At 44.0% G+C, this 12,760-nt stretch overlaps 1 protein-coding gene across 2 annotated transcripts in view; it reads right to left on the bottom strand.

The window, feature by feature from the left end:
* SLC12A2 (solute carrier family 12 member 2) overlaps positions 1-11,534 on the bottom strand; it is a 91,758-nt gene extending 80,224 nt beyond the window's left edge. For both annotated transcript variants that reach the window (XM_081088823.1, XM_081088824.1), the window contains exon 1: positions 10,715-11,534. In XM_081088823.1, coding sequence (XP_080944949.1) covers positions 10,715-11,413 — 699 coding nt within the window. In that variant the 5' untranslated portion in view covers positions 11,414-11,534. The remainder of the gene's footprint in view (positions 1-10,714) is intronic.
* Between the last annotated feature and the right edge of the window lie 1,226 nt (positions 11,535-12,760).

The raw sequence follows: 12,760 nt of genomic DNA, 5'->3' as shown, positions 1-12,760 counted from the left end.
GTTCTAGGATACTGCTTCTCAAACCTGGCTTTCTGAGGATCACCAGAAAGTTTTTCAAAAGCTACCTGTATATTCTTTGAAAGAGAGACATCTGTAATTTTTCTCCAAATTTTTAGAAATTTGTAGGTCACTGGTCCAGAAGAAAAGGATAGGGAGACAGAAACCTAATTTCAAAAAAATTCAGCTTCATCAAGTATTAGTTATGTGGCTTTAGCACAACCTTGCAAAATGAGACTCCTACTCCAAGACTTTCTGAAAACCCAACTCCTCCAAAGATAGATTTGAAGACCAAATACAAATATGCAGCTTAAGAGTGCTTTAGAAAATCTAACAATTTATACAATATTAAATTCCACAGCCTTTCCAATTAATTCTGATAGAAAAAATAAGAATTCCCTGATTCAACAAATACTTCACTGAGGGCTCTGTTCTAGAAACCTTTGAGGAAGAATCCCATACAAAATTAGAAGAAAATTTGAATGTGAATAATTTTAAACTTGTGGTGAGTATTTAATGTGGAAGAAAAAAGAAGGAAGAAAAAAGGAATGTATAATAGTAACCTCTGTGATGATAGAAATGTTCTATATCTCCATTGTCCAATACAATAGCCATCAGCCAAATGTAGGCAATTACCACTTAAAATATGGCTTGAGTAATTTAATTGAAGCTTTAGTTTTAATTTAAACTGAGTTTAACAGCCACATGTGACTAGTGATTACAGAATTTTAAAAAACACAACCCTAGAACTTTTAAAAATTTAGGTTGCACTTTTGAGAGACATGGATAAGGAAAGAGGAAATGGGAAAAAAATTAGGAAGATTCCATTTATAAGATACTTTCTTATATTTATTTTTGAAGGTATTTCTATTAGGAAAAGATATATCCATACAGTGAAAGTGAGGAGTACAAATCTTTGAAAGTAGCACCAATTGGAAGTCAGAATGTTTGCTGCAAGTTCCAACCCTGGTGCTGCCTGTTACAGGCCCTATGATTCTGTAAGGGTTCCTTAGCTGCTTTTGAGTGTTAAACTCCAACTATGCAAATTGGGGCAATATGCCTGTCAAATGAACTATAGAGAGTTTACATAACAAATATAAGACATATAAAAGAGTTTAAGACTTTTTTGTACTACATTAATTTATTTTAAAAAACTAGTTCTATTATCCAACATATATTGATTGAGGGTGTGCTGTGTCAGGCCTATATACAAGGTATCGTGAATATAATAAATAGCCATAAACATAGTCTGCTTCCCATGCAGCTTGAAGTCCAATCCAGTTGAGTCAAATAACCATATTAATAAATATACATGAAATAAGTACTTTAAGGGAAAGGGGGCTTGTTCTGGACCAGAGGACAATAAGGCTTCCTCTCTGAGGAAATAAGGATTAAAGAGAAATCTCCAAACTGAAATGTTAACTGTGTGTATAAGGTGGAACGGAGGAAGAGTTCACAGTATCATAAATAGTTCCTATAGTCAAAGGTATTGTGCCTTGGAGTAATTTTAACACTCAAGAAGTAGGCCAGAGCTAGACAATGCAGGGCTAGTTTTAAGCTAATGGATGACATAATCAATTTTCTGTTTTGAAAAGATACTTCTGGGCACAATAGTGATGGGAGGGCACAGTGAATTCGGAGAACCCAGTTAGATTACTGTAGGAGCGATGTGCCTCAATTGGGTCTAGGCTGGTAGTAGTGAAGGTAAAAAGAATATTTAGGAAATAAAGGTGACAGGACTTGGAGATGAATTGGATGCGGAGGAATGAAAGAAAGTGTCAAGAATGACTCATGTTTCTCACTTGTGCAATATGATGCATGGTGGTACCATTCATAGAGACATAGGACACACTGAAAGACGACTTGGGTTGTTCTGTTTCTGAAGGGGGAAGGAGGCAATTATAGGTTTGTGAGTCTGGGGTGCCTTTGAGATACAAAGCAAAAATGTCAGCAGGCATTGGATGCCTAGAACTCAGAAAAGGCGTATGGGTGGGTGACAAAATTATCTAGGGAGAGAAGAAAGAAGCCAGAAGAAAAGCCAGAACCAAGCCTTGAAGGTGGCTCAGTTTAGAGATAAAGGAAACTGCAAAAGACACTGGGCTGAAAGAGCCAGAGGGAGAAAAATGAAAAGACAGACTAGTGCCTTGGCCTGGTGAGTCAGTGGTTAGAGCACCATCATGATGCTCCAAGGCTGTGGGTTCCATCCCCAGTCAGGGCACATACAAGAAGCAACCAATGAATACATAAATAAGTGGAGCAACAAAATGATGTTTCTCTTCTTCTCTCTCTAAAATCAATAAATGTAAGTTTTAAAAAAAAGGAAAGTGCTATATGGAAGCTGAGGAAGTGATGAAAAGACTGCAAAAGAACATTAACTGCTATTGGAAGTTTGAATGCTGCTGGGGAGGAAAAAAAGGTATCCTGGAATTGGTGATAAGAATGGAGATGACTGCCCTAGCCGGTTTGGCTCAGTGAATAGAGCTTCGGCCTGCGGACTGAAAGGTCCCAGGTTCAATTCCGGTCAAGGGCATGTACCTTGGTTGCGGCACATCCCCAGTAGGGGGTGTGCAGGAGGCAGCTGATCGATGTTTCTCTCTCATTGATGTTTCATTGATGTTTCTAACTCTCTATCCCTCTTCCTTCCTCTCTGTAAAAAATCAATACAATTTTTTTAAAAAATAAAAAAGAATGGAGCTGACTGGTGACTTTAACAACTATTTAGGTGAAATGGTGGGGTAGAAGTCATACTACAGCAGATGGTCATGGATCCTTGAAGTTTCCCTCCACAGGAGTAACCAAGCCTGACCTACCAAGCCACCTTACCAAAAAACTCCAAATGATTTGCATACTAAACTCGAGCTACACTAATCAAAGAACTAATTCACACCAACTGACAAAGAACCATGCCAGGGGTTTTTAGAATTCTTAACCTAAATGAATATCTAATTTGTGAATGTTCAGAAACAGCATAGTGAACATTTAAAGCAGAGAAATTTCTGAGCCCAAGGGTGGTACAAACACACCTGCCTGTTACTAGCTTCTGCAGAGAGATAACATTCCACTAAGCTATTTTTGCTTTTCAGATTTTCCCCTTCTTCTAATTAGAAATCCCCAAGTTCTTTATCAGCTCCATGGTTTGTATAATTGCTTTAAGACAGTACTGGTTCTAGTGAAAAATGAAAGAATAATAAAGCCACTGGCAGATGACAGCTTTCATATTTTAAATAGGAAGCCATTGATGTTTTTAACTTCAGTATTTTAAGTAGTTTTCCCTAGTCTGTCCCTCAACACTTTCACTTTATGTTTCAGCCTATTAGTTCCCCACCCTTTTGTATTCTCTTTGAAAAATTGATTTTTATGGCTTTACTTAAATTTGTAGCATAAAAGCACATTTTTATGCGATTATTTAAAAACCCATTTTCTTAAGTTCTTTTCTTTCACTAACCAGTAGCTGCAATTTTATGTGTCTGCCCCATTGTAGAACTAATTTTTATAGAATAAAACCCAACTCTTTCATCCACCTCTCAAACTTGCTCTTCCCACAGCCCTCCCTATCTCCATATCTACAGACTCCATTCTAAACAGTGGAAAACCCTGGCATTAATCTTTCCATACACCCCTTCATCTAAACCATCAGCAAATCCCAACAGTTTTACCCTTTAAACATACCCAGTATATGAACATCTCTCACTGTATCAAACACTATTACTACCTTAATAAAAGTCCTATCATCATGACTGAAATACTGCTCTAACTGGTCTCCCAGCTTCCACCATTACCCCCTTACAGAAGGATATTCTCCACAGAACAATCAGAGTGATATTTTAAAAACATAAGTCGGATCATGTCAAGTCTGTGCATTAAACCCTCCACAACTCCCTATCTCACTCAGAGTGAAAACCTAAATCTTTATCATGATCTACTTATTTATTCCTCACTCCTGCTTTGACCTCCTCTCCTATCACTCTCCTCCTTGTCACTCATCTTGCTGGCCTCCTTATTTCTCAATCCAAGACACTCCCATCTCAGGGTCTTAGTGTGTGCAATTCCTCTACCTAGAGCAGGGGTGGGCAAACTTTTTGACTCGAGGGCCACAATGGGTTCTTAAACTGGACCGGAGGGCCGGAACAAAAGCATGGATGGAGTGTTTGTGTGAACTAATATAAATTCAAAGTAAACATCGTTACATAAAAGGGTACGGTCTTTTTTTTTTTTTTTTTTTTTTTTTAGTTTTATTCATTTCAAACGGGCCGAATCTGGCCCGCGGGCCGTAGTTTGCCCACAGCTGACCTAGAGTGTTCTTCCCCCAGGTATTTTGCATGGGGTGATCCCTTACTCCCTTCTAGTGTCTGCTCACATATCAGAGAGGCTTTCTCTAACTACTCTAAAACAGCATCACCCCAGCCATAACCATCTATCTCCTTCAATTATATCTGACCTATTTGTTCACTGTCTCCTACTATTCAATGAAAGCCCCATGATCCTGTTGTGTTCATTGCTGTATTATCCCCAGCACTTAGAATAGTGTTGCTGGTACCCAATTTGTTGAATAACCAAATTCATATTTGTTTTACTTCAGCAAAGAACCAATTTGATTAGTACCAAAGACTTTCCAAACACATATATGAAATATGTAATTAAATATTAATGAAGCAAGCATACTCAATACACAAGAACCAAGAAACATTATTTCTGTTCTTTAGACTCCAAATGCCCAGCATTGGAAATATGAATCTGAACACAAATATACACAGAGAAAACATCAATTATGATAGCATTGCACAGATTATTTTCCACATTTTAAATCCCTAAATTTATCTTTTCTTTTACCCAGGCAGTCAGTTGGTGTATACTTGGAGAATGTATACAGTATTATGGGTAAACCAGACTTCAGCGCTGGTGGCATGGGTTTAACAGGGTGAAGCCTCTGGCGAAAGTGTGAAATAATCCAATCTTGACTTTGCTATATACAAGTATTTCATATCAGGGTCCTAATTTTACTCAATCCTGGAACTACTCTACTCCCTAACCCCAGGGATATGGCCCATTCTTGTTCTTTCAGGGTGACTTTTAAGAACTCAAGCTATATACTGAATTAGTGGATGAAATTTCTTGTCCAAGAATCAATACAGCCCACTCGGAAGCAGTTACAGGCATTAGAGGACATAACATACTTGTTTCTGTTTTACAGGAAGTCTTTGTTAAGTGGGAGGAATTGTCCACCCTGAGACATTCAATGAACAAATCTTTATTAAGTACCTATTCTCTATATGGAGATGAATGAGATACAAGTTCAGATCCAATGAAAGAGACAGTCGTATCATACATCATCATAAGAATTCCTCCTCGTTCCTATTATGTAGTCACTAGAGGCCTGGTGCGCGATATTTGTGCACTGGGGGGGGGGGCGCGCGGTGTCCCCTCAGACCAGCCTGTGCCCTCTCGCAGTCCAGGAGCCCTCAGGGGATGTCCTTAGGCCCACTAAAGTCAGACATCCTTAGCACTGCCACAGAGGCAGGAGAGGCTCACGCCAGCCATGAGCCCGGCTTCTGGCTTCGCGATGCTCCCCCTGTGGGAACGCATTGACCTCCTGTGTTGAGCATCTGCTCCCTGGTGGTCAGTGCACGTCATAGCAACCGGTCATTCTGCCATTCAGTCAATTTGCATATTAGCCTCTTATTATATAAGGATTCCATTCTCAGGAGGTCATGGTAGAGAGGTGATGGTGGTAATCCCCATTGTGTCCCCCTCAACCCCCCTGCCATCTCAGAGCAGGTCTGGGGGACAGGCAGGAAGAAAAGGTAATAAGAAAGCCCTGGCCTGTGTGGTTCAGTTGGTTGAGTGTCGTCCTGTGCATCCTCTTATGCACCAAAAGGTTGCAGGTTCAATTCCTGGTCAGGGCACATACCCAGGAGTGTGGGCTAGATCCCTGGTAGGGGGTGTGCAGTAAGCAGCAGATCAAAGTTTCTCTCTCACATTGATGTTTCTACCTCTCCCTTCTTCTCTCTCTAAGAATCAATTTTAAATAATCTTTAAAACAAAAAGGATAATAAGAAAGAGGATACTATATCCTGGCATTGGAGTCAGAAAAACCTGGGTGTGAATTCCACCTGCATCACTTTCTATGAGAGTGACACTAGCAATTTCTTCAGCTTCATGAGCCCATTTTATCATGAGTAAAATGTGTACAAGACCTATTTCATAGTAATTAAAAAATCCACAAGCTTAGTAAGACATAAAAGACACTTGATGATATAGTTGTTCTCTTTAATGCTCCCTTTTTATTAATAAAAAAGGCTAAAGCCCTAACCGGTTTGGCTCAGTGGATAGAGCGTCGGTCTGCAGACTGAAAGGTCCCAGGTTTGATTCCGGTCAAGGGCGATTAGAAAAAAAAAAAAAAAAAAAAAGGCTAAAATAGTCCACATACCACCAGCAAAAGGCTCCCAAGCCATGGCCTAAGGACAACTGTACCAAGGTAATGCTACCTTTTAAAACTGTTTTAATAATGCTTTATCCTGGCCAGGTATCTCAGTTGGTTAAAGCACCGTCCCGATATGCCAAAGTTCAGAGTTTGATCTCTAATCAGGGCACATACAAGAAACAACCAGTGAATGCATCACTAAGTGGAACAACAATGTTTCTCTCTCTCCCTTCCTCTAAAAAAAAAATTTTTAAAAATCAATCATTTTTTTAAAAAACCAGTGATTTCAAATAGCATTAATACTTTAAATCTAGTAGGAGCTATTATAGATTGTCTACACCATATTTTTCCACATTTGATAATCATGCTACCCTCCCTCCACTTTTTTTCTTCCTGTAGAGGCAGGAATCATTACTTTGGGTTGATTTTTTGAAATACTTAAAAAAACAACACAATTCCAGGCATTAGCTTTGAAGAGTTTCTGCCTTCTTGAAAACTTTTCTCTCAGCTTTCCTGAAACAGCTCTCCTAGTTATTTCTAACCAGCATAGCAGCTCCTTAATTTCCTTTGCTAGTGTCTCCTCAATCTCTAACAGACCTTCCTTTAGACATTTTCTAGGCCTAATCCCAGACCATATACCTGTTCTCTTATCTATGCACTCTCCTTAAATAATTTCATTCATAACCTTAGACACTATACACACACATATATATATGATTTTTATACTTTCTAGTACACACACACATATACATGCACTTTTCTACTCCCCTCCCTCATAATGATTCATGGACTAAGATGTCTTACAGGCTACTGAGAATTCTTTTTTTTATCCCTCAAATCTATTCCTTCTCCAGTATTTCCCATCTCAGGCAACAGTACTGCCATCTATTCAGTTGCTCAAGACCAAAACCTGGGAATCAGCTTCTTTTCCACTCCCACATTCAATCCACCTACATCCAATTCTATCTGCCACCATGCCTTATTATCTGTTACCCAGACCACAGTTAAGAGCTTGGATCTCCCTGCTTCCATTCTTGTTCCTGCCAGTCCACTCTCCACCCAGCAGTAAGCAATGTTAAAACAAAACAGATCATGTTGCTACCTCACATAAAATCCTTCAATCACTTCGGACTACATTTATGGTGAAATCTTACACTGGTCACCTTATGTTCTTTAGATATATCCCTCTCTCCCCTCACTACCTTCACAAATGCTGTCTCTTCAGCCTGGAATGTCTTCCTACCATATCTTCAAAATCCTTAAAGTTTCAGCTTCAATGTTATATACTTCTGGAAAAAGGCTTCTCCAACCCAATTAAAATTAGGTCCTATTATATCCTCACTAGAAGCCTATACTTTTCTTCCCTAGCATTAAAAAAATAATTCTAACTATGTTATATGTACAACTATTTGATTAATGTATGTTTAAGCAGCGTCAGTATCTGTTTCCCTAATCACTGCATCATTTCCCAGTGCCACAGCCATGTGTCCTTCCACCAATAAATATTTGAAACAGAAAACTCATGAGTCCTGGCCCTAGAATGGCTGCATAATACAGCAAGATATGCCATGGATATTTAACTATTTCCCTTCAGTTGAATTTTTAGGCAAAATACTTTTTAAAAATCACAGTGCTAGGCAATGAAAGGAATTCAAGTAGAAGGAAGACAAGTTCTCAAGAAGTTTCTGGAGTGCCTGTCTTTTTACTTTTTTTGTTCTTCCATAGTTCCTAGCACACAGATCCCTGGTAGATACTTAAAGCATTTAGTGACCAAAGTACTACATGATAATCAAAGTGATAATAGGGTTCACTGAAGGCTAGAAGCATTAGAAAAATGTTTAAGGAGCTAGAACTCAATTTAGATAGGGTGAGGAATAACTTTTAGGGATCTGCCCAACTTATGCTATCACCCCTCACCTGCCCTCCTTCAACAGCAGTATGGCCAGATTTGTACTCCTTAACACAAAACATTTCTATAATCCATTTGCTGAATTCTAAACAAAATTATCTTCAATATGAGATTTTATGCTTAGTTAACATATATTAATTAAACGTTTTTTGGCCATAAAGGACCCGAGTGGTAGATGATAAAAAACTACAAAGAATTCATTATACTATCTGTTGCATAAATGAAACTTAACAAAACATTTTACATGCTACATTCATTTAATAATGTAGGTATTAGGATCGAAAATTGAAATCCTAGAGTTTAACTATGTACTTTCTGAAGGACCAATATAAGATCAAAATAATAACTACATTAGCAATTATTTTCCAAGCACTGCACATGGGACTTTCTGTGCATTCCCCCCGCCGCCCCCCCCCCCCCTCCAATCTTCAAAATAACCCTGAAAGTTGAAAAAACTGAGGCTGACAAGCTGGGTGACTTCAACTACTATACAGCTTACAATACAGGTGTTCTTTTTTTAGACAATGTAAACTGAACTAAAAATGCCAAAACAAACATAAAAACCCTGATGTTTTAGAGAACTTCATATGCTTGGTTACTGAATTTAAAATAACAAAAGTTTTCCTAGGAAGCATACAAGTTCAAGGAATATAACATCCTTTAATTTAAAAAGTCTTTGATGTGGCCCAGTGGTTGAGAGTTGACCTATGAACCAGGAGGTCATGGTTTGATTCAGTTCAGGGCACATACCTGGGTTGCAGACTTCATCCCCAGTAGGGGGCGTGCAGGAGGCAGCCAATTAATGATTCTCTCACATCACTGAAGCTTCAATCTCTCCCTCTCTTCCTCTTTGAATTCAATATATATATATATATATATACACACACACACACACACACACACACATACACACACGCACACACATAAAGCCTTTCTAAAACTCATGGGTAAATATAGAGTGCTTTACTGCCAAATTACTCAGCTTTGGTGAAATATATCTGAAATTTATCTGCATTAATAATTTCAATAAAAGTTCTCTTAAAAAAGGAAAATTACCAGCTACATAGCTACTTTACAAAGATTTTTAGTTTTGAAAGGAAAAAATAACAGATTTGAGAGAAAATACAAGAGTATGAGTGTTATAGAAAGTCTTTTTCTAATATAACAAAATACCACAATAGAATAACGGTAGCATTATCCAAAGCCAAATGATGTCAGGCTTCTAATCAATAAGCTGTTAAGGGTTGAGACATCTGTAATTATTTCAAACTGTATGAATGCTACATTATCAAACACTGGGACAAGTAGTTTTGTATGAAATGACTGTATGAGATCAAATAATCACATCAAAAAGAAATTACATACTTCTGTATTTAAACTTTACGTACTAAGATCTTTTCAATCTGTATGGTACCAACTCTTTGCATTCACCAGATTTCATCAATGTAGTCATTACATATTGTAAAAGCAAACTTCAAGTATTCCCATAAAATAGTTAATTAGTTGAATCTCAAAAGCATCAATGTTATCGCGAAATAACAATTTTGTACCATGAAGAAATAAAAGTCATATGTGGCCATAAAATGGAATTACAGAAACAGTATAGGGATGATTTTCTGTTAACAAAGTATAACTATCTATGCAAGACCCCACAAAGTCTGTCTGGACTTCCTCCACAGAAAAAAACTCACTGCTGCTCTCTCAATCTCTCCTGTGCGCCCACTCCCCCATCTTATTTTTTATAGCCCTCTCCCTAAAGGTTTACATTAAAAATGGTTTTATAGCATTATCAAGAACAGCATGTCTCTAGATTTATGATCTTTGCATATTCAAGGTTGCAGGAATTGAGCTTTAATAATTCATGGACCGCAAATACGCCCTGTTAAGATTTTTCCCTCCAACACTAAAGTTCCTACTCTTGGGATCCCTAATGGGTGTACATGAGCCATACAACAATACAACCTTTAAAAAGGACACAAATGGTAGGTGTGCTCTCCTGAGACGTCCTCACCTAAACCTCCTGCACATTCCCTTGCGGGCCCACAAGCATAACTGTCATGCAGAGAGATGGTTAATTGTTCAACGCGGCTGAGAAACCAAGCGTAATCGAAATATATAACTGGATGGGGAAGGTGGTTAAATGCAGCCTCTCCAGTATCGCGTAAGTAGCCTAACCCGCTGCAAACTTTTAAGAGATTAAGTTACATTCCTCTGCAATTCCACCCTTGACAGCTGAATCCAGAGATGCCAGCGAGTCGTGCACATCCATTCCCGCCACCTCACCGGGGGAAAGCAGGAGGCCACATCTGTGGCCGGCGCTGACCAGAGGTTGGGACAGGAGGGAGGGCTGGCGAGAGGGCTGCAGGGGGAGGGCCGGGAGAGCTCACCTTCTCCAGCTCATCGTGCAGCTCCGCTAGGCTGGGACGGAGCAACTTCTCGCCCAGCTGGGCCACAGTGTGCCGGTAGTGGTCGATCCTGGGCACGGCGTCCATGGTGTTGTGGCCGAAGGTGCGCTGGTAGTAGGTGTTGGTGTGGGTGTCATAGTAGTAGTGCTGGTGGTGCCCGCTGCTGCCGCCGCCCGAGTGCAGGCTGCTGCCCTCGCTCAGCACCGTGTCCCCGCCGTTCTGGAAACTCACGTTGGGCCCGTCGCCGCCGACCCCCGCCGCATCCGACTGGCTCTCCTCGGCCGAGGAGGCAGCCGGGTCCACGAAGTTCACACGGAAGCGGCCCTTGGCTTCCTCACTGCCTTTCGCCGGCCCGCTCTCGCTGGTGGCTTTCCCGTCCACGGAGGTCTCCTTGCTCCCCGCCCCGGCACCAGCCGCCGCCGCCGCCGCAGCAGCAGCAGCAGCCCGCCCCGCGCTCTCGGAGACCAGGTCCACCTGGAAGCGGCTCTGGCTCGGGGTGGGCCCCAGCGGTCTGCCCAGTCCGTCCCCGGCCGCCGAGACGCCCTCGCCGCCGCCCCGGCTAGCATCCTCCGGCATAGAGGACACGGCCGCGCCGGGCACCCCGGAGGCGGCCCGCGGCGTCTCTCCGACCCCGGCCAGCCTGGGGACGCCGGAGGAGGGCGCCGGAGGCCCCGGATCCATCGCCTCCGACCCTCGGCGGACCAGAGAGCCTGGCGGACTTCGCGGGCTGCACGCCCTCAGCGCCCCTGGCCGGCGGTGGCCGCGGTCGCAACGCCAGAAGCAGGAGTCGGCTCTCCGCCGCTAGCCCGGGCCGGCACGGACCCGCCGGCAGCCGAGTCAGCGCGAGAGTGCGGCCGGCGCGGGGCGGGCCCGCTGTTTAAAGGCTCGGCGCGGCCGCGGCGGTGGCGGCTGCCGCTGCAGCACGCGGGAGGCGGGGCCCGAGCGCCCCACCCCTCAGCCCGCCCACCGCGGTCCAGCAGTGACGCCCGCGGACGCTCCCCGGGCGCCCGGCCCTCCTGGGGTTCTGCGTGGCCCCACGCGAGAGCGCCCCGCGCGAAGATCGTGTCCGGCCAGCCCGCGCCCCGCTTCAGGCAGCACGAGCCACGCGGTCGGGGAGCGGCCGCGCGCCGCCTGACCGCCGTCGCCGGGAAGATCTGGCACTGCTGCCTCCTCTTCCGTCGCCCTCCTCCCACCCCTCCACCTCCTTCCCCCGCCCCGCTCTGCGGTGCTGAGGAGTGGGCCCTCGGCTGTCTCCTCTCCCCGCCTCCGGGGCTGCGGGCCGCGGGCCGGCAGCCGGGACCGCGGAAAACCGGGCAGCGGACGGCGCCCGGCACGGACAGCGGAGAGGCGCGCGGGCCCTGCTTCGGCGCACGCGGATCACGGACGCTCCCGCGGCAGCCGCCACCACCGCGGCCGCTCGAGAGGCTCGAGCCCACTGGCTTTTTTTTTTTTTTTTAAGTTCTGAACTCGCAGTACTTGTGCTGAGCGGGCGAGATCTCGCGAGATGCTGCAGGGCTGCAGGGCTGCAGGGCCGCTTCCCCTGAGGCGCGTGGTACCCGCGGCGGTGCTGGACCCGAGCTCCTCAGGAGGACGCCGGGGGCGCTCCGGTCCCGCCCGCAGGTGCTTCCGGGTGGCTGGCGGGGCGCGCCCCCGGGAGGCCTGCGCGGGGCTCCCGCCGGCGGCGACTCTCGCGCTCGCTCCGGGCCTGAGCCTGGGGGAAGGCAGGGTTTCCGCTGCCGCCTTCGAGATGTAAACGCACCCGCAGGGCAGCCTGAGGTCTGCGTAACCGGAGACTCGCAGTGGAGATGCCGTGGGTGTGTCCACACTCCAGGGACACCTTACTGTACCAGCGGTGATGTTTGAAGGCGGGAGGAGGGAGATCAGTTAGGATGCCCTGTTGTCTCATGATGACTTTAAACGCGGTATTTCCAAAGCCAAGAGGAAGTTCAGAAGTGAATGTGAGAGCAGTAACTAAGCGGGAAGTTTCGACATCACGGAGGTGGTGAAGAATCCTCTGTTTTAACCAAA

The sequence above is a fragment of the Myotis nattereri genome (genome assembly GCF_964212035.1).
Source record: "Myotis nattereri genome assembly, chromosome: 4".
NCBI lineage: Eukaryota > Metazoa > Chordata > Mammalia > Chiroptera > Vespertilionidae > Myotis > Myotis nattereri.
Note: the sequence above shows the minus strand (reverse complement) of the source record. Positions and strands in the feature narration are given on the sequence as shown.